The sequence below is a fragment of the Hypanus sabinus genome, chromosome 21 (genome assembly GCF_030144855.1).
Source record: "Hypanus sabinus isolate sHypSab1 chromosome 21, sHypSab1.hap1, whole genome shotgun sequence".
NCBI classification, from domain to species: domain Eukaryota; kingdom Metazoa; phylum Chordata; class Chondrichthyes; order Myliobatiformes; family Dasyatidae; genus Hypanus; species Hypanus sabinus.
This window is the reverse complement of record NC_082726.1, coordinates 22,923,479-22,950,023: the sequence shown is the minus strand read 5'-3', so window position 1 is coordinate 22,950,023 and position 26,545 is coordinate 22,923,479. Positions and strand designations below refer to the sequence as shown.

Here is a 26,545-nt window from a genome sequence, read left to right as displayed (position 1 = left end):
TGCCTGGCCTGCTGCATTCCACCAGCATTTTGTGTGTGTTACTTGAATTTCCAGCATCTGCAGATTTCCTGTGTCTGATTACCTGATTTTTTTTACTTACCCTTCTCCTTGTAATATTGCAATGACAGGTCTCTGCCAGAAGAGGGCTGTGTCTACCCAGCTTCTGTTATCCTGGACCTCAGTGTTGACCATGCAAACTGGCTTACTCATTTTAAGATCTGGAATTTTCATCACTTTACTGTTATTTGACCAAGCAAACGTATCACTTGCAGCCGGGTTGGTCACCCTTTTAAATCTGTAAGCTAATTGTTTGTCCATTCAACCCGATCTAACTGTTCAAATGTGCAGAATGATGAACAAAAGGTTTCAATGGCATCCAGCTCATTCTGAAAGCATTTACTTAGTCTCTCTTGCTCTTTCTGAGAGCATTGCAAATATCACTGGGATTTTAAATTGTACTTGTTCTAAATCAAATTGCACCAAAATGAACAATTTCTTTATTAGTACTGTAACTATATCTTAACTAAACATCAGGTGCTTTAAATTTAATAAGTCACGATGAAGGGTCTTGACTGAGAGTGTTAACTGTCCATTTCCTTTCAATGATCCACTGAGTTCCTTTAGCTCCTTTGTATGTTGCTCCCGATTTCCAGCATCTGCAGTCTCTTGTGTCTCCATTTAGCTGCTTTATGGCAAAAACTCTTCAAGGTAGACATAGTTTTTCTCCTATCTGAGCTCTGAACTGTAGGACTCTTTTTGCGGACTTCATTTCAGCTCGCTATTTGCTTGCAGCTATTGTTTGCATGATGTGTTTATTTTCTCTCTGCACACTCTGTGCTCAATGGTCTTTTTTAAACCAGTTCTTCCATTTTTTTAATGGGCCTTATGGACATGTGTTCTTTTTCTCTCTGCACATTGGGTGTATGGTCCTTTTTTATGTGTGTTTTTTGGGTTTCTTTGTTTTGTGGCTGCCTGTTAGGAGACTAATCTTAAGGTTGTATAATGTATACATACTTTGATAATAAATGTTTTTTGAACTTTGAGCTGATTAAGGCTCTCAACCTGAAATGTTGACTGTGCATTTTCTTCCCTAGAAGCTGCCTGGCCCACTCAGTTCCTCTGGGTTTTTTGTGCGTTGTTTTAAATCAAATAATACTGCCTGCACGACAAGATCTGAGCTCACTGCACACTAACACCTGATGCACTACTAATCATTCAATAATATTTGATCAATAATCCTTCTAATGTAGTTGATATTTTACCCCCCCCCACACACACAGACACACACACACACACACACACACACACACACACACACACACACACACACACACACACACACACACACACACACACACGCACACACAAGCACACACAATCCTGTTCCATTCAAGTTCATAAGAATTTTATGCTCTTTTCTCACTACTGCCATCAGAAGGAAGGTTCAGTAACCTTCCGTTCCACGCAGCCAGGTTCAGGAACAATTATCACCCTTCAACCATCAGGCTCCTGAGCCAGTGTGGATAACTTCACTCACCTCAATACTGAACTCATTCCTCAACCTATGGATTCACCTAGATTTAAAAAAAAACTACAACTCGTGTTGTAGATTTATAGATTTATTAGTTTTTATTTGCAATTTCTTCTTTTACACATTAGTTGTTTGCCAGTCTTTGTGTAGTTTTTCATTGATTGTACAGTATTTCTTTGTTCTACTGTGGATACCTGCAAGAAATTGAATCTTATTAGTATATGGTGGTATTCAGTATAAGTATACGATAATAAATTTACTTTGAACTTGTATTCACTCAATTTGGTGCCTACATTAACTGGGCGTACTGTAGCTTTGATTACTGCAGGGTCCTCTTGTCCAACAGCAGTGGTTTTCCTTACCACTGGCTTCTTGTAACTTGCTGTGACGAGTTCCCACAGCCTGCTTATTATTCTTGGAGCCAGACAGCTGACATCTGGTGTCTGTTATTTCTTATCTTGGTCTAGTTCCTTCTTGCATTCAAGAATTAACCACATAGTTGGTATACACATTTTCAGTTCTTTGTCTTCTTTAAGAGGTTTGAACTCTTGTATTCACAAATCACTATGACGTGACATGTTAACAATGAGGTCCAGCTACCCAGAAGTTTCTGTTGGTCTAGAACAGGGGTCGGCAACGTTTACCACTGAAAGAGCCAATATGGACCCATTTCCCACAGAAAAGAAAACACTGGGAGCCACAAAACCCGTTTGACATTTAAAATGAAATAACACTGCATACAACGTTTTTTTTTTGCCTTTATGCTATGTATAAACAAACTATAATGTGTTGCATTTATGAAATTGATGAACTCCTGCAGAGAAAACGAAATTACATTTCTGCATGCAACAAAAACATTTTGAACTCCGATAAAAAGACGTTGGGTTGAAGGTTACTCCATAGTTAGCCTACCTTGGATCGAAGAATTAAAAGAAAGCGCGCACTGGCGGGTGTCAGGCATTGGCAGTGGTGATGTATATTAATAGCGATAAAAAACACGTTGTAGCGGTGTGCTACACGCAGCGCTAAAATAAAGGCACTGCAGTCAAAGGTAACTTTATTCGAACTAAACAGCCTTGCTTTAAAACCTCCCTCAACCCGTCCCCGTGGGCGCGGATGCTCCAAAAGACACGTACTCACAAACCCCCGTAGGCTATCTCCCTTAGCCGGAACGGTGGCTAATTGTGAGCCAGTTCGGATGTGCCAGGAAATGGGGTCTCCACAACGTTTTTAGATTGTACAAGATCACCATAATCTTCACATTTCGAATTACATTTCAAAAACTAACAAACCACGGGGAGCCACAGCACAGAGATGAAAGAGCCGCGGGTTGCCGACCCCTGGTCTAGAAGAATAATGAATCTGTTTCAACCCACCCCATTCCTTCTGCCATCCTTCTAATGTCCTGGGCAATTCTTTGCCCTCAGCTGGCACAGTACACAGGTTATAAACACGAGAAATTCTGCAGACACTAGAAACACAAAACATCAGCACAAAATGCAGGAACTCAGCAGGTCAAGCAGAATAAAGTTTCAGGCCAAGATCCTCCTTCAGGACTGGAAAAGAAGAGGGAAGATGCTAGAATAAAAAGGTAGGGAGAGGGGTGGAAGATAGCTGGAAGATGATAGGTGAAATCAGGTAAAGGGCTGGAGAAGAAGGAATCTAATAGGATTAGAGAGTGGACCATAGGATAAAAGGAAAGAGAAGGTGACCCAGGGAGAGGTGATATGCAGGTGAGAAGAGGTCAGAGTAAAGAGTGGGGAATAGAAGAAGAGGGGAGGGGAAAGAAATTTTATTTTTAAACTGAAAGAAATCAATATTCAGGTTGGAGGCTACCGAGACGGGTTGTCAGGTGTTGCTCTTCCACACTGAGGGTTCATAATGGCACACGAGGAGGCCATGGACCGACATGTCGGAACGGAAATAGGAATTGGAGTTAAAATATCTGGCCATCCGTAAGTTCAGCTTTTGGTGGATGGAGTGGAGGTACTGGATGAAGCCATCCCCAAATTTATAATGGGTCTGACCAATGTTGATGGCACTGCATCAGGAGCATTGGACACAATAGAAAACCCCCAGCAGATTCACACATGAAGTGTTAGTTAGTCTTCATCACCATTGTTGATTGTTAGATGCTCCTATGTGGATGATTCCCACTCTGTAGCAGAGACTTACCCTCTTTAAAGCATTTCATTAAGCTCCTTGTGATATAGAGACTCAGACTTTGCTTTCTTTATCTGCTTTGCTTGTGCGACAATTCATCAGAGTCATCCTGCCACAGTGTCCAATTGCAGATGGACATATTCATATAGGGAAAAAATAGCCACTGTAAATTACCCTAGCGTGTAGCTGAGTGGTAGAATTTGGAGAGAGTTGGTGGGAATTTGGGGAGAATTAAATGGAGCTACTGTAGGATTAGTAGGTATTTGATGGTTGGCATGGACTCAGTGTGGTAAAGTACCTGTTTCTGTGTTGTATCTCTCTATGACCTATGAATTTGACTCTTTCCAAGCATAATCAATCTTTACAAAAACTTTAAATTAGTGTCTTGCTGAACCAAGTTATGATTTTTGTTTCTTCATTGCAATGCAATCACTGGTTAGATAATATAGTCTTTCTGATCTAATTTTCTACAAACAATAAAATATTTGTTATCTGGTAATTAAACATTCAACTGTATTAATATATACATACACTGCAAGTAGCTACATCAGATGAATGAGCTCTGTGAAATTGCCTGGTGATGAGCTGGCTGGACCTGAATAATGAAAAGATCCTAATTGATCATTATGGCCATTGATGGTAAAAGCAAAGTAGAGGCTCATAATGAAGCTCTTACATAAAGTCATAGATTTGTACAGCACAGAAACAGGTCCTTCAGGCCACCACGTCCATACATGAATTGCACCAACACGATCCACAAAGCTTGCCTCTTTTTTTAGAAGCTTTCCCAGCTTTCCCCCTGCCCCCCTCCCCGTACTAGCTCCTGCTTTAGAATATTTAGGATCATATTCTTTTTCTCCACTGTGCTGACTATTCTCTATTCAGGCAGCCTCCAACCTTAGCTCATGTTCACTGAACGGTCCTACTTTTGACACTTCATCATAGTCAGCTTATTGCTAATACCTTCAAAGTGGGTCTTGAATAATGATTAATGTCATTTTCTAGTGGTATCAGAACAGTTTATTGTTATATATTATCGTACTATAAATTTTCACCATTCAGGGGAACAACAAAGCACCAGAACCTTTCAAAAGCTACTCTTGGGCCTAGTTCTTTCTCAGTTGAATGCACTTAAGGGAACAAATATGTAATTTTGTAATAACAATAATAATTTTGTAAATATGTAATAACACTAAATTTTGGCTTGAACATCCAAACCTTGATTATTCATTGTAAGAAACGGGCTTCTACCTGCAACAGCACTAAGTGATTTAAAATCCCGGCAAACAGTTCACCTTTCTGAAGTGTATTTTAATTCTCAACAATGCCTGGCCAATAGTTCACATCTACTTTCTAGCTGTTCAGGGCCTTTTTTTCTTGAATTCTAGGAAGTGTAATGGTAAGTCTAAGAATTCTCCAGGGGACATCATCCAGAAGTATCCTGTTTTTCCATTGTATATTCCGCTCAAGGACTGATACCCAGCTGAATTTCATTGTAATTCCAAAGCGCAAGTTACTTCACATTTCCTAGAACCTACATCAGAATTGAAAGGGAGCACACAATTGGGTTCCTAACTTGACCTGTAATGAACTTGAGGCAGGCAAGGGCCACTTACCTCTTTTTTCTCTCGTGTCCTAAGAAATTAAGAGCGCATTTAACCCGGTGTGCTTGGGCATAGGGAGAACTTTTGCACTAGGTCATTGAAGTTAGTTTTAGGATAACACTTAATCACAGATGATTATTCTAGACAGTAGGAGAAACTCTGGAAAACCATATGCATTATTTATTAGGCCCAGAGGAGGTTTATAAGAATGCTCCTGAAGAATAACATGGTGGCACTTGCATTTCTTTCCAGTTGAAGGGAGTCTAAAACTATTAGGCATAGGTTCAAAGTGGGGGAGGGGGGACCTGAGTAAATGGAATGAGCTGACTGTGGAAGCAATATGGATGAGCACAATTACAACACTTCCAATTCATTTGGATACATTCATATATAGAAAAATGCAGCAAAGTAGGACTACTTCAAGTGGCAGTTTGGTTAATACAGACTAGCTGGGTCAAAGAGCCAGTTGTCATATTGCATAACTATTGACTGTAGGACCAATAACCTTCATCTGAACCAGGAAAGTGAGAAAACCCTTAACTATGTGCTCCTTTCCCTTTTGGGCTTGTTAATTTAGTACTTGCTGATGGTTTAGACTTTTCTCCTCTTTCTTGTTCATTTAATTGTTCCAATCTCTGATCTGAAATTTGGTGACTTGTAAGTTAGCATGTTAGGTTAATTCTAAAAAATGTATTGATCATTAGAGTTCCTGAGGGACTCCGTCTTGCTCTGCTACTCTTTAGGACCAATTGCCCAGAAATATTTTGTACTCAGATTGATAAAACTCAATAACAAGTAGTTCTATGCCCACATTTGGGTTTATGGAATAGACTTTCTTTGAAAAAGTTTACATGTCAACATACTTGAATAGTGCCATTTCTAATATAATGCATGTAGATGATTATGTAGTTTTGATCTCCGAGCATATCCTACAGTAGGGAACTGTAGGGCCAGAGCCCAAGAATACAAGGGCATTCCTTTAGAACAAAGATGAGAAGGTGTGTCTTTAGCCACAGAGTGGGTGAATCTGTAGAATTCATTGCTATAAGACAGCTGTGGAGGCCAAGTTATTTATATTTAAAGCGGAAGTTAATAGGGTCTTGATTAATTACAGTGCCAGGAGAAGGCAGGAGAGTGGGTCTGAGAGGGATGATAAATCAGCCATGATGGAATGGCAGACCAGACTCGAAGGGATGAATGGCCTATTTCTGTTCTTGTGCCTTATGGTCTACAGAGCCTAAACGAGGTGGTTATATTGTTCACTAAATGATTGCCTGCCCTTCATTGAGAACCAGCTGAATTCTGTAATTCTTCCTTCAAGAGAAGCTTTACTCACTGAATCTCGTTCATACCCTTTGATAAACTTAAATGTGTCCAATTCACTTTCCTTCTGTTTTCTTAACTCCATTTTTTTTTCTAGTTTTCAGAAACAAAATCATATATTTTATCTCTGATGTTTCATGTAATTTGTTGTTTTGTGGCAGCAATACAGTGCAATACATAAAGTTACAATCAGAAATATTTAAAAAATAATTAAGTAGTGTAAAAAGAGAGCAAAATAGTGAGGTGGTGTTTATGAGTTCATGGACTGTTTAGAAATCTGATGGTGGAGCGAAAGAAAGAAGCTGTTCCTAAAACATTGAGTGTGGGCCTTCAGGCTTCTGTACCTCCTTCCCCCAGGGTAATGAAAAGAGGGCATGTATTGGGTGGTGCGGGTCTGTAATAATGGTCTTTTATACTTAATGTATGAATCCTAAGGGCACAATGATGTGCAATAGTTATTATTTAAAGAATTATGAACTGGATTCAAATCAGGAACTAAGCTTCCTTATCTAGATTTAGATTTTCTGACACAGTGGGTTTTTATATAAATATATACAGGCAGTTTGCGAAGGAAATGAAACAAGAAGTATTTCTGTCTTTCATCTCCAGTGACATTGCAAAAAGCATTTGTTTATATTTGCTGCTTATAATGACGGAAAAAAGATCAACAGAAACCTGGAACCAAGATGATGACTTTTGCACTATACACTCAGACCCCGCATAACGCTACCCCACATAGCACTGATTCATTACATTGTGGTTATTCAGTTCTTTATTGAAATATTTAAAATAACAAAATTCATTCTAACAACACTTAAAACTTCTCAAGAGTGGCTGCCATTACAGTAAACCTTCAATCAGCCAATGAGAGTGCTTTACCTATGCTGTGAGCCACTCAAAGCAATTATGTATTAGTTCACACTTTGCCGTCCCTGCATGTGTAAATGTTCTTGCTTCCTGGCCAACTTATTCCATTTTTTCACCCATAATGTCTGGAAAATGGCTTGCAACTTCCAGTGAGTGTTGTACATCTAAAATCTCCAGGAAATACATTGATATGGATGTGAAACTGCAAGTGATTTGGCGTTTGGCAGCTGGTGAGCATCAGGTTGAAGTTAGCACCTCTTTGAAACTGGCTACATTGACTATCAGAACAATTATAAAAAATGCAGACAAAATAAAAGCTTCTGGAATGATGACCTCAGAAGTTATCATCAATGAAGGTGACTTGTTCAAGGAGACATTTGCTTTAAAAATTTGGAAAGTAGACTAAATATATTGGTGGATGGCCAAACACAACGAAGCATGCCCCTAAGCCAAGTGATAATTTTGGAAAAAGCAAGAAGCACCTTCAATCATATTCAAAAAGGAGATATGTCAGTAATATTAATAGCCAGTTTGATATATTTAAACAGTACAGTAAACCTCCATAGCATACATGTCTCTGGTGAAACAGTTAGTGCAGACAGCACTAACAGTTAGTCCAGGATTTTCCTGCAACACTGAATGCCATAATTAAAAGTAGATTATCCTCCTGAGCTTGTCTCAGTGTTGTTAAAATGAGCCTATTTTGGAAAAGAATGGGAAAAGAATCCCAGCTGTAAAGTGGTATAGTGAGGGGCATGACCTTGTACCTAAGGCATAGTTTGTGCTTAATACTGCCTCAGGCCACCCTGAGAATCTTGAAATGCTTTGGATCTGCATTGCTGCAGAAATGGTTTACTTTCCACGCAACACCACTTCATTACTCCAGCCAATGGATCAAAGAGTGATGTCGAATTTTAAAGCCTACTACCTTTGTTGCACATTCAAACAACTTGTGGAGGAAACAAAAGGTCAAGACAAACTGTCCATGGCGATTTTGGAAAAACTGGAATGTCATGAAAGCTGTAGACAACATCAGACCTGCATGAATTGAGTGTGGAAGAAGCTATGGCCAGAAACATATAATGACATCCTAGGATTTCAGGCAGAACCGGTCATCCAAACATCAAAAAAATATCCTATGAAGCAGGATTAGGGAATGTTAATGATGGCAATGTTGAAAAGTTACTGCATGGTGAGAGCCTTTATAACGAAGAGCTTGGAGAACTGGCCGGACAACGCATCCTGGGTGAATCTGAGGACTTGGATGTAGAAGAGGAAACACCAGCAAGAAACCTCACCACAAAATTCCTCAGCAGTAGCATCACCACTATCCACGCAGATCATGGACCAGATCATTGATAATGACCCTGACTGGGAGCGAAGCAGGCAAAGGGAGGTGATCTCAATGTGATTTTCTGCTACTGAGAACAGCTTCTTGAGAGGAAACTCAAGAAAAAGCAGTCAAATCTTGATGCCTACTTGAAGAAGAAGCCAAAGTTAGAGGAGTTCTCACAGCCTGATCCCTCCTCTAAGAGAGATACCACCTGCTTCCCTCCACTGCTGATACGATGTGTTGCTGCTCCATTAATGTACAGGTTAGACCTATTTGTGTGTTTGTTACTACATAAATTACCATGTATACATAAAATTATATATTTTGGGTTTGAATTTTTTTATCAGGCCTACATGTCTATTTACATAGTGTTATAATGACCCCGCAAAATGCTGATTTACATAGCACTCCACCTCCAAGGAACGCATCTTTAGCATTAAGCGGGGTCTGAGTGTAAAAGCTTTTACAAGTGGGCTGCTCTGTCTGCCACTTCAGAAAACCATTGGCTATAGAAGCACTGCAAATACAACTAGGTGCTGTATAATTTTGTTTCCAGTGAATTGTAGAAAGTAATGACACTTAAAAGATGCACCTGCTTATATTGTCTAATATTCAGACAAATCAACAAAGGTTTTAACAAGTAATGGAACATTTTCTGTCAGGGTAATGTTGGCAGTTTAAATAGAATTCTCAATTGCAACCTAAACAAAATAGATCTGTACAAGTTGAAAACACACACAAATCTGGATGATTTTCCTTCTTATAGGTTTATGGTGTAAGTGTTGACATATTGAGTGTGTGTTGTATTTTTCCTCTAATGGATACTTGAATGAATTTGGTTTGTATTATATATCAACAGACCTTCCAACCAAGCTGTGGGACATTTAATGGAAAAACTGAAGATATAACTTCCTATGTTTGCAACCCCTTGTGTTGCTTACAGCTGTTGCACTCACTGATATGAAAATGAGATTAAAATCTGGTATTGAGATAGCCACCAACAGCATTAGAGTTGAGAGTTATGTAACCTAACTAAATTTATTATCTATTTGACATTAACTGATTAGAAACTGAAATAATGTAAAACTTGTGCAATTTTTGACCCTAGTTTTATTATAGTGGAATAATCAGGTATAATTTGGGTAAGGAAGTCTCCTTCTGATTAATAATGTAGAACAGTGAGATTACAAATGAATTAACCAGATCATTTGCATGTCTTCATTATAGAATAAAACCCCAAAAATTGATGTAAATTGGAATTGTGTAGGATGAAAGAACTCAGGAAAATAAGGGGTAATTGTTAACAAACTTGGAACCACAGACTGTCAGATCGCCAGGTCCTAATGAGCTTGAACTTATGGTATTAAAGAAAGTATCCAGTGAAGTACTTAATGCATTCATTTTAATTTTCCAAAATTAATTTGATTCAGAAAAGCTTCCATTTTAGATTGATAATTAATTAATTAATATAATTTATTTATTCAAAACAAAAGAGGGGGAGAGGAACTGCAGGCCACATACAGGGAAAGTGTGAGAATCTTTTACTACAGTAACTATAGCAGGGAAATACACAAAAAAAACTCAAGGCTACAGACAAAGTCAATGTGGTTTTGAGAAAGGGAAGTTACAGTCCACCAGCTATTGGAGTTCTTGGAAGAAGTAATGTGTTCTGTGCATGAAACATTGCCAGTGGATGTTCTGCTGTTAGATTTACAGAACACATTTTGATTAGATGTTTCATTAATGATTAGTGTAATGATAAAAGCTGACAATATATACAGCAGATGGGCTGACTAACAGCAGTGTTTTGATCCTCTTGCTTCTATTTTAGCGATATGTAATTTTAACAATACTACACAGAGTTGGGCCTTCAAGCCACACAACCCCAGCAGCCCTTGATAAACCTGATTAGTCGTAACCTAAGCACGGGACAATTTACAATGACCAGTTAACCTACCTGATACGTTTCTGCAGAAAACTCATGCGTTCCACAGGGGAGGATGTACAGAGATTCCTTACAGAATTGATTTTCAGACTCCGGAACGTCTTGAACTGTAGCAGCATCATATAACTGCTATGTACCGTGGCACCCAAAATGACAGGGCAAAGATATGTATAAAGTGTAGCTTTGTACATCTCAGTCTTTTTTAACACTCAGAGTATACAAGCATTCAACTACTTCTAGTTTTTAATGAATTTACACTGTTCTGGTTTATTTCCCAAAAGTTATAAAATACATGGTCGGATTTAAATGCTCAATGAAGAAAACAGAGGTCCATGAACCAGTCTGCATTAGGGGATTGGAGATTGAGAGGGTCAGTAACTTTAAATTTCTTGGCGTTACCAGAGGATCTGCCCTGGGACCAGCATGTACAGTAGTGCTAGACTGTTTGTGAAGCCTATAAATTTTTCTCTATTTCTGCATAAATATGATCTAAAATGTGATCAGATCTTCATGTAAGTCCTAACACTAAAGAGAACCCAATTAAATAACACAAAAAACATTATACTTGCTCACTTATTTATTGAGAAATTTGTTGGAAAATATATGTTATATATGTTTAATCTTTGTTTTCAGTAACTGGAGTGACCCCCCCCCCCCCCCCCCCCGTACAGCAATAACTCAGCTTGGAGGAGTTTTTGGCCATTCCTCCTTACAAAACTGCTTCAGCTCTGGGATGTTGGTGGGCTTCCTTGCATGGACTGCTTGTGTCAGGTCCTTCCACAACACTCCTTTAGGATTAAGGTCAGGTCATGACTCAGCCATTCCAAAACACAGATTTTCTTCTTTTTAAATCATTCTATTATTGATTTACTTTCTGATCGTTGTCTTGCTGCATCATCCAACTTGCATTAAGCTTCAGGTGATGGACTGCTACCCTGACATTCTCCTGTAAGATGTCTTGATACAATTTTGAATTCATTGTTCCCTCAACGATTATAAGCTGTCCAGGCCCTGAAGCAGTAAAGCAGCCCCAAACCATGATGCTCCTTCCACCATGCTTCATAGCTGGGATGAGGTTTTGGTGTTGGTGTGCAGTGCCCTTTTTCCTCCAAACATAGCGAAGTGCATTTCTGCCAGAAAGTTCAACTTTTATCTCATCTGTCCACAAAACATTTTCCCAGAAGCTTTGTAGAACATCCAGGTTGTCTTTTTCAAACTTGAAACATGCAACAGTATTTTTATTGGAGAGCTGTGGTTTCCTCTGCGGTGTGCTTCCATGAACACCATTCTTGTTCAGTGTTTTTCTTATAGTTGACACATGAACTTTAGCAAGTTGCAAAGATTTCTGCGGGTCTTTTGCTGTTACCCTTGGGTTATTTTTCACTTCCTTCAGCATTGCACATTGTGCACTTGGTATGACCTTTGCAGGATATACACTCCTAGGGAGAATGGCAACAGTACCGAGTTTTCTCCATTTGAAGACAATTGCAGACTGACGAATACTCAGGTTTGTAAAAATGCTCTTGTAGCCTTTTCCAGCTTTATGCATCTCTATAATTCTCCTTCTAAGGTCCTCTGAAAGTTGTTTTGATTGAGGCATGGTGCACATAAACAGATCTTTCTTAAGAAGAGCAGGCTTTGTCTGTAACCTGACTGTGTATCTTTTTTATAGGGTAGGGCACCTCTACAACCCACATGTCCAATCTCATCTCATTGATTGGAATACCTGACTCCAAATAGTTTTTGTAGAATGTTTTACCCTAGAGATTCACATACTTCTCCCAACAAGTACATGTAATATTGGATAATTTTTCCCAATAAATAAATGAACAAGTATATTTTTTTGTGTTATTTTTTAAATTGGATTCTCCTTTGCTAGATTTAGGACCTGCATGAAGATCTGATCACATTTTAGGCCATATTTATGCAGAAATAGAGAAAATTCTACAGGGCTTAGCACCACTGTAAGTGCCATTACCAACAAAGGCACATAAGCGCTTCTACTTTCTTAGATGTTTGCACAGATTTGGCATGTCATTTAAAACTTTGACAAATTTCTATAGATTCTCAGTGGAGAGTATTGGATCATAGTCTGGTATGAAATGCCTAAGAATAGAAAAGCTTGCAAAAAATGGTGTATACAGCCAGTACATTACACGGAAAGTCCTTCCTACCATTGAGCACATCTGCTCAGAGTACTGGAAACTGCCAAGCAACGGTTAACAGCTCTGGTTGCCAACCTACAGAGGCACACTAAGGATGCAGTGGGCATGCAAGCAAATACACTCTTTGCCAAAGTATCAGGAAAAGTATTCACACAGTTCCAGAGTAACAACATGCTAGTACTGGAACCAACCAAAACCGCAACTGAGGAGAACTGGAAGAGTTTATGGGAGAAAGAAACATCACATCACACCAGTGCCCAATGCCTGAAAGAACTACAAGCAGGCCTCTGAAAAACTAGTCGCTATCAGAACAATCAATGTCCAGCAATGGATTAGCAAGTATGAAGAACTGGACATCACCAAGGCCTGACATGGTCCACACCTATTGCCTGAAGAAACAAACAGCATTACATACAAGGCTTACAGCTGAAATAAACCAGCTGCTGGAAGCTTTCTTCCACCCTGACTGGTTAACTCAAGGAAGGGCAGTACTCACAAGGAAGGATCCTCACAAAGGAGCAACACCATCAAACTACCAGCCTATAACCTGCCTATCGACAACATGGAAGCTCCTATCAGACATCATAGCCACCAAGCTGAAGGAACATGTGTGTAAATTCCTGAGCCTTGCTCAGAGGGGAATTGGTAATGGTACCAGAGACTCCTAGCATTAACTACTGATAGACAAAGCAGTCAGACAAGACTCCAAGACCAGGCACAGCCTGGATCAATGACCAAAAAGCATATGACTCAGTGCCCCACACATGGATCTTGGAATGCCTGTCTCTGTACAAGGTCAACAAGACACTAAGGATCTTCACCAAGAACTCAACAGCCCTTGGAAGACAATGGTAGAAGTTAACTCAAAACCAGTAACACAGGTGACTATCAGATGTGGAATATATCAGGGTGACAGACTAACCCTATTGCTGTTCTGCATAGGTTTGAATCGCCTCAGCCTCAAAAGAGTGGATATGGGTATAGGTTCAAAAGTGGAGTGACCATCAGCCACCTCCTGTAAATGGATGGCGTCAATCTGTACGCCAGAAATGAAAGAGACATTGACTCACTAATCCACCTGACAAGAGTGTACAGCAGAGATCTCAGGATGCCACTTTGACTGAGAAAGTGCAGCCAGAGGATAGTGAAAAGAGGCAAACTCAGAAATTCTGAAGGAGTTGACGTACCTGAAGGCCACATACCAGATGTACAGAACAACTACAAATACCTGGGGTTCCTGGAGGTGCATGGAAGCCACAATGAGGACACAAAGAAGGCTGCAACATCCAAGTACCTCCAAAGAGCAAGATAGGTTCTAAAGAGCCAGCCACATGTGAAGAACAAGATCAGAGCCATCAACAGATTCACGCTACCAATCATCAGATACCTAGCCAGAATATTGTGCTGGTCAAGGAACAAATTGGAAGCCGCTGACATCAAGACTCAGAAACTACTAACAATACATAGAGGATTCCACCAAAAGTCCAATGTTGAGTGATTGTACTCCTGCCAGAATAAAGGAGGACAGGGACTTGGAAATGTCAAAGCCACAATCCAAGAAGAAATGCGAAACATCCATGAGTATGTCAAGAAGAAGGCCCCTAAGGACAACCTGCTAAAATAATACCTCAGACGGCAGGAAGGGGACGTGGAAGTGGAAAATGGTGAAACAGAGCCAGAGGATCAGAACACCCTTCTGTGGATTGAAAATGGATACCGGTAGTTAATGATCAATACTAAGATTAAACACTCTCCCACACAGGTACTGGTTTAAATATTTTACACCCCAAACCAGACTCAAAGCCTCTGTCAATCTGCACTTAACTTTTCTCTGGAGTGGTAAGGGAACATGATCTAAAGGCTATGGGGCGTTAACTTCTGTCACTCATAACATGTGACATGACTGCACCAATACCATAAGGTGAGGCATTACAGGCAAGCTTCACTGGACAATGTGGATCATAATGTGTGAGTATAGTGTCTGATGTCACCATTTCCTTTACCTTTTAGAAAACCACCTCACACTGTTTTGTCCATTGCCATTTCTTCCCAATCTGTAGTAATAAATTCAAAGAGTGGAGTACAGTAGCCAGTTTTGGTAGGAACCTATAATCAAAATTGACAAATCCTGAAAAGGACTGCAACTGTGGCACGTCATTTGGTCTTGGGGCATCCAGCAATGCTAGAATTTTGTGTAATCCTCATGCGATGATGATGTGACCACAGTAGACCATGTGGAGATGTTCCTTGTCATCCTTACCAGTAACAATGATGTAATTCAGTTAACACTGTCTGCCTGGGCAGTCTTGCAGCACCTGGTCCATTGCTTTCTGCCAGTGTGCAGTTGCAGATTCTGCTCCAAAAATAAGCCCATTGTAACAATAAAGCCTTCAGGCATGAAGTGCTTATGATGAGGTACACTTTGGACTCTTCTTCCATCTCTACCTGTAGGGAGGCTTCAGCTTTGTCCACTTAGCTGAAATGTTTCCCTCCAGAAAGGTTTGCAAAGATATCCTCTATTCTGGGTAGAGGATATGCACCTACTTTCAGTACTGGATTGATAGTAACCTTAAAATCACCACAGATCCTGACAGATTCATTCTTCTTGGCTACTGGGACCACAGGTGGTACCCATGGGCTCCACTCAACAACAGAAAGAATTCCTTCAACCTCCATGTGATTGAACTCACTAGCTACTGTATCATAGATGGTATGTGGAACCGTACAAACTTGGCAAAACTTAGGTGTGGCGTTTCAATTTAACATTATTTTACCCTTGATATGTTTAAATTTTCTAGTGCCATCTTTCAACACTGCTGTGGCATCATCCAGTACCTTTCTTAAATCACTTTCAGTTGATGCTGTTATAGGGGATGTGGCATACAAATAGTGGATGGATCTCCAATCAAGTTGTAGTTGTCTCCACCAATACTGCCCGCACAATGATGGCCCTCCTATTTCTACCATATACAAGCCCAATGTGATTTGTTGTTGTATTTCACTATGATGAATATGATTCCAGTAGGAGTTATCTGTTTTTCCAGTATATTTCTTAAATATCTGCAGCCTTCAGTTCAATATCTTCAGTGCCGGTCAAACTCATTTTGAGGAATGACTGAAACGGTAATGCCAGTGTCCAATTCCATGTTAATCAACTTGCTGTTCACTTCTGGTATAAGCCATATTGCATGTCTATTGTTAGTTTTCATATTGTAAATCTCAAGGCTAGTCAGTCTCATATCACTCTCAAAGGGTGTACAGGAGAGAGAGATGGCAACTACTGGAGTAGTGTCACAGCAACAACCTGGCTCTCAACATCAGTAAAATGAACGAGCTGACTGTGGACTTCCAGAAGGGTAAGACGAAGGAACACATACCAGTCCTCAGAGGGATCAGAAGTGGAGAGACTGAGCAGTTTCAAGTTCCTGGGTGTCAAGAGCTCTGAGGATCTAACCTGGTCCCAAAATATTGATGCAGTTATAAAGAAGGCAAGACAGTGGCTATTCTTCATTAGGTGTTTGGAGAGATTTGATATGTCAACATATACACTCAAAAACTTCTACAGATGTACCATGGAGAGCATTCTGACAGGCTGCATTACTGTCTGGTATGGGCATGCTACTGTACAGGACCAAAAGAAGCTGCAGAGGATTGTAAATTTAGTTGGCTCCATCTTGGATACTAGCCTACAAAGTACCCAGGACATCTTCAAGGAGCAGTGTCTCAGAAAGGCAGCCTCCATTATTAAGGACTTCCAGCACCCAGGGCATACCCTTTTCTCACTGTTACCATCAGGTAGGAGATACAGAAGCCTGAAGGCACACACTCAGCGATTCAGGAACAGCTTCTTCCCCTCTGCCATCCTATTCCAAAATGGACATTGAACTCTTAGACACTACCTCACATTTTTTGATATATATTATTTCTGTTTTTTGGATGATTTTTTATCTGTTCAATATACGTATACTGTAATTGATTTACTTCTTTATTATTATTTTATTTTGTTTTTTTTTCTGTATTATGTATTGCATTGAACTGTTGCTGCTAAGTTAACAAAATTTCATGTCACATGCCAGTGATAATAAACCTGATTCTGATTCATTATCAGATTTTTTATTAACAGCATGTAGATTAATGCTCCTTTTAAAGCTACAACTTAACCTTTTAACTTTTTTCTTTTCCCTGTGCAATCCATTTGTTTTTGTCTGACCGACATATTCTTTGTATGTATCTTTCTTTGTTGTACTTTTTGTAAGTTTGCTTTTAAATCTGAATTGATCTGGTATATGTGGGCCCCTGGCACAACAGTAAAACAATTTGTTTGACCAGGCCAATTTCTGTTAGATGTTGCAATTATGTTCACACTCACTTTCATTCCTGACTGCAACTCAATTATGTGTCTGTCTGTTGTTTCCATTAATACAGTAATTTCAACTGTTCTTTTAAATTTGAGTTGTACTAAGATTCCACAAGCTAAACAATCCCTCAGTGCATCATTAAGCCCATTATTGAATGATAGTACTCAGACAATTTCTTCAATTCAGTCATGTATGCTGAAATGAGCTCCCCTTCCTTTTGATTCCACTTATGAAACCTGAAGCATTCTGCAATCAATGATGGTTTCAGTTCCAAATGTTCCTGCATTAATTGGAAGATATCAGCAAAGCTCAATTTGGCTAGTTTGGATGGAGCAGTTAAACTTAAAACCAAACTGTATGCCTTTAAATCCAGTGCACTCAGCAAAATTGGCACCTGCTTGTTATTGGCAGTTCCATTTGCTTTAAAATACTGCTCAATCCATTCAGTATACAAAATCCAGTTATCTGTTGTGTGATGAAACATTTCTATCTTTCTGATGTAGCCAACTATTTCTGCTTCATAAAAAAATATCAAAACAGTACTATTTATGAACCTGTGAATTCTTTCTGCCTTTTTTGAAGTTGATGATGTCTTTCTTCTGAAGAACACATGCTGCATTGATTTTTTTTAACTCAAACCCATTTTGCTGCATTTTTTTGTTAACTCAGACATCTTGCTGTGCTTCAACAGGTAGATAGTTGTCTTGAGTTCATTTTAAAAATACTTAGTAACCACTGTTACATTTTGTAACTCCAAAACATTAAAGTAATTGAAAGGAAAAGGCAGGGGTCCGAAATGAGATTCTGACTTCGCGTTTACCTTAAGTGGGGCATGCATGTATCATGTGGTATTGTCATGATGTATGCAGTTCAGTTACTTTTACATATGCTTTGTAATTAACTACTTAAAAAATGCTCAATCAAGCAATATATTTATAATATTCTCAAACACTACCGAAATGTTAAATACACAAGATCTCTTATTTCAGCACAGCTTTTAGAATCACCATTTCTCTCTGACTGCTCTCCTTTGTTTTAAACTGCAACATACCAAGTTATTGCTCTCAGAGTTTGCAGTCGCTCTGTGTGGGGACTGTGGTCTATGTCTGGTTACACAACTACCCTTGACACTGGGCATCTGGTTACCCTTAACGGTCACAACAAAGTAATGCTCACTTACTGCTCTTTGCCATCATACTTTGCGGAGAGGTAACTGCTAGCCTCGTGACTATAACGATTAAGTTTAAATGGGACTCTTTCTTGGCTGTGAAGATGCTACAAGCGGTGTTACTGGTGAAAAATTATGAAAAAGAGGAGATGGGATTGGATATCAAAGTTAAAAGTAAATTTGTTATCAAAGTGCATATATGTCACCATATACCACCCGGAAATTCAAAGTTCAAAATTTGAATTTATTATCAAGTGTGTATACAATAAACAACTTTGAGATTCATCTTCTTGCAGACACCCACAAAACAAAGCAACACAATAGAATCCACAAAAAACACAACAAAGACTGACAAACATCCAATGTGTTTTCACAATAGAACTAAAAAAACAATAGAATCAATGAAACACTACACATAAAGCACAATTGACAACCAATGTGCAAAAGAAGACAAGCTATACAAATACAAATAATAATAAACAAACAATCAAATAAATACAGAGAATATGAGTTGTAAAGTGAGACCTTTGGTTGTGGCAAGGCTCAGATGGGAATTGGCTTATATGTGTATGTGAAAGGCAATCAGCACATTTCCCCACAAGTCAAAATGGTGCTGCTGATCTGTGGCATCATTTTACCGGCACCTTGCAAAATTACCAGATGCTTTATAAGATCTACTTTTCTAAACTGATTATTTCATTAGAAAGAGGTGACATTGGGTCAGAAGGTGTTGAATCATTGTGGATAAAGCTAAGGAACTGCAAAGGTAAAAGGACCCTAATGGGAGTTGTATACAGACCCCCAAATAGTGGTAAGCATCTGATCTACAAATTACAACAGGAGGTAGAAAATGAATGCCAAAAGGGCAATGTTACAATTGTCTTTGGGGATTTCAATATGCAGGTAGATTGGGATAATGAGATTGGTGCTGGATTCCTGGAGGAAGAATTTCTAGAATGCCGATGAGATGGCTTTTTAGAATAGCTTGAGGTTGAGCTCACCAGGGATCAGGGTTGGGTGTTGTGCAATGATCTGGAAGCAATTTGGAAGGCACGGGCTATATACATTCCAAAGAGGAAGAAGTATTCTGAAGGCAAGATGACACAACTGTAGCTAACAAGAGAAGTCAAAACCAACGTAAAAGCCAAAGGCAGGGCATATAATAGAGCAAAAATAGTGGGAAGTTAGAGGATTGGGAAGCTTTAAAATACCAACAGGAGGCAACTTAAAAAGTCATTGAAAAGTTAAAGATGAAATACGAAAGTAAGTTAGCCAGTGATATTAAAGAGGAAACCAAAATTTTTTAGATACATAAAGTGTAAAAGAGAGGCGAGAATGGATATTGGGCCGCTGGAGAAGTAGTAATGGGGGGCAAGGAAGCGGTGGAAGAACTGAGTAAGTATTTTGCCATCGGTTTTCACTGTGGAAGACACGAGCAGTATGGCGGAAGTTCCAGGTGTCAGGGGTTATGAAGTGTGTGAAGTTACCATTACGAGGGAGCAGGTTCTTGGGAAATGGAAAGATATGAAGGTAGATAAATCACCTGTACCAGGGTTCTGAAAGAGGTGGCTGAAGAGATTATGGAGGCACTTGTAATGATCTTTCAAGAATCACTAGATCATGGAATGGTTCTAGAAGACTGGAAAATTGCAAATGTCACTCCACTCATCAAAAAGAGATAGAGGCAGAAGAAAGGAAATTATAAACCAGTTAGTCTGACCTCTGTTGCTGGGAAGATGTTGGAGTCGATGGTTAAGTATGTGGTTTCGGGGTACTTGGAGGCACATGATAAAATAGGTCGTAGTCAGCATGGTTTCCTCAAGGGAAAATCTTGCCTGACAAATCTGTTGGATTTCTTTGAAGAAATAACAAGCAGTATAAACAAAGGAGATTTGGTTGATGTGTATTTGAATTTTCAGGAGGCCTTTAACAAGGTACACACATGAGGCTGCTTAACAAGTTATGAGCCCATGGTATTACACAAAAGATTACGTTAAAGCAGTGGCTGACTGGCAGGAGGCAAAGAGTGGGAATAGAGGGAGCCTTTTCTTGTTGGCTGCAGGTGACTAGTGGTTTTCCACAGGGATCTGTCTTGAGATCAATTCTTTTTATGTTATATGTTAATGATTTTGATAATAGAATTGATGGCTTTGTTACGAAGATAGGTGGAGGGGCAGGTGGTTTTGAGGAAGTATAGAGTCTACAGAAAGACTTAGACAGATTAGGATCATGAGCAAAGAAATGGCAGATGGAATACAGTGCCGAGAAGTGTATGGACATGCACTTTCATAGAACATAGAAAACCTACAGCACAATACAGGCCCTTTGGTCCACAAAGTTGTGCCAAACATGTCCCTACCTTGGAAATTACTAGGCTTACCCATAGCCCTCTATTTTTCTAAGTTCCATGTACCTATCCAAAAGTCTCTTAAAAGACCCTATTGTATCTGCCACCATCACCATTTCTGGCAGCCCATTCCATGCACTCACCACTCTCTGAGTAAAAAACTTAGCCTTGACATCTCCTCTGTACCTACTCCCCAGCACCTTAAAACTGTGTCCTCTTGGGGCAACCATTTCAGACTTGGGAAAAAGCCTCTGACTATCCACACGATCAATGCCTCTCATCATCTTATACATCTCAGTCAAGTAACCTCTCATTCTCCGTCGCTGCAAGGAGAAAAGGCCGAGTTCAGTCAACCTATTCTCATAAGGCATGCTCCTCAATCCAGGCAACATCCTTGTAAATCTCCTCTGCACCCTTTCTGTGGCTTCGACATCCTTCCTGTAGTGAGGCGACCAGAACTGAGCACAGTACACCAAGTGACGTCTGACCAGGGTGCAACATTACTTCTCAGCTCCTAAATTCAATTCCACGATTGATGAAGGTCAATACACAGTACGCCTTCTTAACCACAGAGTCAACCTGTGCAGCTGCTTTAAGCATCCTATGGACTCAGACCCCAAGATCCCTCTGATCCTCCACACTGCCTAGAGTCTTACTATTAATACTATATTCTGCCATCATTTTTGACCTACCAAAGTGAACCACTTCACACTTATCTGGGTTGAACTCCATCTGCCACTTCTCAGCCCAGTTTTGCTTCCTATCAATGTCCTGCTGTAACCTCTGACAGCCCTCCACACTATCCACAACACCTGCAACCTTTGTGTCATCAGCAAACTTACTAATCCATCCCTCCACTTCCTCATCCAGGTCATTTATAAAAATCACAAAGAATAAGGGTCCCAGAACAGATCCCTGAGGCACTCCACTGGTGACTGACCTCCATGCAGAATATGACTCGTCTACAACACTCTGCCTTCTGTGAGCAAGCCAGTTTTGGATCCACAAAGCAATGTCCCCTTGGATCCCATGCCTCCTTACTTTCTCAATAAGCCTTGCAAGGGGTACATTATCAAATGCCTTGCTGAAATCCATGCACACTACATCCACTGCTCTTCCTTCATCATTGTGTTTAATCACATCCTCAAAAAATTCAATCAGGCTCATAAAGCATGACCTGCCCTTGACAAAGCCATGCTGACTATTCTGAATCATATTATACCTCTCCAAATGCTCATAAATCCTGTCTCTCAGGATCTTCTCCATCAACTTACCAACCACTGAGGTGAGACTCACTGGTCTATTATTTCCTGGGCTATCCCTACTCCCTTTCTTGAATAAAGGAACAACATCTGCAACCCTCCAATCCTCCGGAACCTTTTCCGTCCCCATTGATGATGCAAAGATCATCGCCAGAGGCTCAGCAATCTTCTCCCTCGCCTCCCACCGTAGCCTGGGGTATATCTCATCCGGTCCCGGTGACTTATACAACTTGATGCTTTCCAAAGCTCCAGCACATCCTCTTTCTTAATATCTACATGCTCAAGCTTTTCAGTCTGCTGCAAATCATCACTACAATCACCAAGATCCTTTTCTATAGTGAATACTGAAGTAAAGTATTCATTAAGTATCTCTGCTATTTCCTCCGGTTCCATACATACTTTCCCACTGTCACACTTGATAGGTCCTATTCTTTCATGTCTTATCCTCTTGCTCTTCACATATTTGTAGAATGCCTTGGGGTTTTCCTTAATCCTGTCTTCTCATGGCCCCTTCTGGCTCTCCTAATTTTCTTCTTAAGCTCCTTCCTAGTAGCCTTATAATTTTCTAGATCTCTAACATTACAAGCTCTTTGAACCTTCAGTAAACTTTTCTTCTTGACTAGACTTGTTACAGCCTTTGTACACCACGGTTCCTGTACCTTGCCATAACATCCCTGTCTCATTGGAATGTACCTATGCAGAACTTCACACAAATATCCCCTGAACAATTGCCATATTTCTTCCGTACTTTTCCCTAACATCTGTTTCCAATTTAAGCTTCCAATTTCCTGCCTGATAGCCTCATAATTTAACTTGTCTATTCCTACCTCTCTCCAATGCTATTGTAAAGGAGATAGAATTATGATCACTATCTCCAAAATGCTCTCCCAGCTGGAGATCTGACACCAGACCAGGTTCATTTCCCGATACCAAATCAAGTACAGTTTCTCCTCTTGTAGGCTTATCCACATATTGTGTCAAGAAACCTTCCTGAACACACTTAACAAACTCCACCCCATTGAAGAAATTATAGGGTTGACTATTTTCTAAATGCAGAGAGCATACAAAAAACTGAGGCACAAAGGGACTGAGGAGTGCTTTTACAGGATTCCCTTAAGGTTAATTTGCAGGTTGGGTCTATGGTGAGGAAGGCAAATGCAATGTGGAGGCCAAGACTTTATGTATATTTGAGGCAGAGGTTGACAGATTCTGGATTATTCAGGGTATGAAGGGATATGGGGAGAAGGCAGGTGATTGAGCCTGAGAAGAAAAATGGATTAGCCATCATGAAATGGCGGAGCTGAATCGATGGGCCAAATAATTAATTCTACTCCTATGTCTTACCGTCTAAACTGTTCACTGCAGTCTGCAGCCTGTAATTTCTCCTTAAGGGATGTACTTTTGAGTCATCTGAGTGAACTGGTGATTGTACGATCTCCACGGGAATTCAGTGAATTAGAATGCAGGTACAGACAGGCGGCATCACTAGAGGCAAACTCTGTATTGAAGCCTATCATTGGAAGATGAATCTGTGCCGGCTCCAATACTTCCCGCCGGTTAAAGCATCGAGCAAAATTAAAATCGTTGAGACTGAGAGTGGAAAGCAAGTAGGTCTGTCTATATTTGACCAGTCTCCCTCTCTTGTCACTTCTATCAGGCAGGAGAAGCAGGGGTCTTGGGTCCCATGTTACCAGGTTAAGAAGCAGATGTTACATTGTGGCCATTGGGCTGCTGGACCAGCTTCACTTGCCTCAGTGCTGAACTGATTCTGCAGCTGTGGACTCACTTTTGGTGGCTCTGCAGTTCATGTTCTATGTATGATTTCTTTACCGTTTTTTTACTATTTGCGTGAGTTGTCCACTTTTGTATATTGAATGCAATGTCCATAAGAGGAGAAATCATGCAAATTGTATGTGGCATTCTTTGTTGTGTGTGTGTGTGTCTTTTTTTTGTGGCTCCTATTATGTTTCTTTGTTTTGTGGGTGTCTGCAAGAAGATGAATCTCAAATTTGTATATGATATACATACTTTAGTAACAAGTTAGAGCTTTGAACTATCTGATGGGCCACATAAAATAGGATGACCCATCTGCTAGATATAATGAAATGTGACAGAGGTGAAATGAAGAAGAATAGGTATAGTAAGAGATGAAGGTGCACTATCTGCTGTGGGATCTCATCATCAGAAAACAGAGCAGCAGCACTGTTGTTTTGCATAAGCTTCTGAATACTAAAGGAGCAAGGGGAACTGAATGATTCCATGCAGTAGATATCAAAACTTGTTTTGCTTCAGAATCTGCATATTTGCTTATAGAAATGGTGCTTCCATTGTGAACGTGACTCCCAGACTTAAGGAGACTATGATATCCTGCCGAAGGGTTTTGGCCCAAAACATTGATTGTACTTTTTTCCATCAATGCTGCATGGCCTGCTGAGTTCCTCCAGCATTTTGTGTGTGTCACCATGGTAACATGCTCTTTGGGGGTGAGGTATAATCACAAGAGAGAGGATGTCACTTTGTACTGAAGATAGCTTCATAGTTCGTTATCTCGTGATGGATTAAAGATTAAATTTAGCTTTATTGTCACATGTACATTGAAACATTGAAGCATACAGTAAAATGTGTTGTTTGTGTTAAATTTAATTAGTGAAATTTAATTAGTTAAATTTAATAACTGCATGTATTACCTTGCATGTATTGCATGCCCGCAATCACTATCCCTAACCTGTATGTCTTTGAAATTTGGGTGGAAACCAGGGCACTTGGAGGAAATCCACATGATCAGGGGGAACGATGGACAAATTCCTACAGGCGTTGGCATGAATTGAACCCCAATTTGTAAGTGAAGTACTAACACTACCATTTCGTCCATCAACAATTTCAACTGATAGTTTTTGCTGGTTTTATTTACTGTGTTTCCATGAAAGTCAAATATTAACAGTTGCTACTTCAGAGTAACACTTACAAAATGCTGGAGGAATTCAGCAAGTCAGGCAGTATCTATGGAAAGGAATAGGCAGATGATGTTTTGGGCCAAGATACTTCATCAGGACTGGAAAGAAAAGGGAAAGAAGCCAAAAACCATTCTGACTTCTGTTCGTCATCTGTTTATTCCTTTCCATGCATTCAGCTTGATATTCTGAGTTCCTCCAGCATTTTCTAAGTATTACTCTGGATTTCCAGCATCTGCAGAATCTCTTGTGTTTCTGATTAGCTGCTACTGTAGATTATAAACATAAACTTTATAACCTGCTATACTGGTTGCATTAATAAAACTCTGCTGTTTTTCACTTTCTTTTCAAGAATGACTAATTTGTGTAGGTGTACAACGATCAGCAGGCAAACTATTTGAATAAACACTTGTCATATTTGTTGAATTAAGAAATACAATTTTAATAGCCTGTTAAGTGTTCCAAGTCATGAGATGGCTGGTCAGCAAAAATATCCAATTGAGTTCCTGGTCTGGGAACACTAGACTAGAAATGGGAACATCTTTCTTCCAGTCCATTTACTCTGGCTTTTTTACTGTAAAATGTGATGTATAACGCATGAATCTCTTCAGCCTTACTGAAAGGTTTGCCAAGCAGTTTTTCTTCCCCAGGAAAAAAATACAAGATGATAAACTGCACTGGAAAATTAATAAATAACGTGAGCTATGTACTTTATTGAGGACAGACAATATAACACTCTTCATTGAATATTTGCTGTGAAGGTGAAGGCACTTTTTTTTGGACTTTTGTTATCATCTTAGTAAGTACAATAATTGACCGTAGGATTAATCATTCTGTGCGTTTATTTGTTCTGTTTCAGACCTGTGTTGTTCGAGCCTGGGATCTGAAAAGGCCATTGCTGTTCTGCCCAGCTATGAACACTGCAATGTGGGAGCATCCCATCACAGCCACACAGATCCAAACATTAAAAGGCTTTGGTTACATTGAAGTTCCATGCATTGTAAAGAAACTGCTTTGTGGAGATGAAGGTGTGTGAATTCTTCTTTCTTTCTTCCAATGTAGTGGCATTTATCTGGCATTGTTGATAACCGGAAGAGTAGAGAAGTTGGAATTGTAACAGCTAATCAGCAAAATGAATCTCAGGATAGTATATGGGAATATTAAATGGCCAATTTATTAGGCACACCTATTAGATTCAACAACATCTTCTGCTGGTAGCTAATCCATTTCAAGATTTGGTGTGTTGTGCATTCAGAGCTGCTATTCTGCACTCTACTGTTGTAGGAAATGGTTATTTGAGTTACTGTCGCCTTCCTGTCAGGTTGGACCAATCTTGCCATTCTCCACTGATGTCTCTCATTAACAAGGCATTTCCACCCACAGAAATGCCACTTGCTGAATGTCTTTTTTTTGTTTGTCGCCCCATTCTCTGTAAGTTCTAGAAACTGCTGTGTGTGAAAATCCCAAAAGATCAATAGTTTCTGAGATACTCAAACCACCCTGTCTGGCACCAGTAATCATCTCACAG

The 26,545-nt window shown here is 39.8% G+C and overlaps 1 protein-coding gene across 3 annotated transcripts in view; it reads left to right on the top strand.

The window, feature by feature from the left end:
* The window catches only part of ppcdc (phosphopantothenoylcysteine decarboxylase), an 82,774-nt gene that overhangs the window by 35,364 nt on the left and 20,865 nt on the right, over positions 1-26,545 (top strand). For all 3 annotated transcript variants that reach the window (XM_059946175.1, XM_059946176.1, XM_059946173.1), the window contains one exon: positions 25,877-26,045. In XM_059946175.1, coding sequence (XP_059802158.1) covers positions 25,877-26,045 — 169 coding nt within the window. The remainder of the gene's footprint in view (positions 1-25,876; positions 26,046-26,545) is intronic.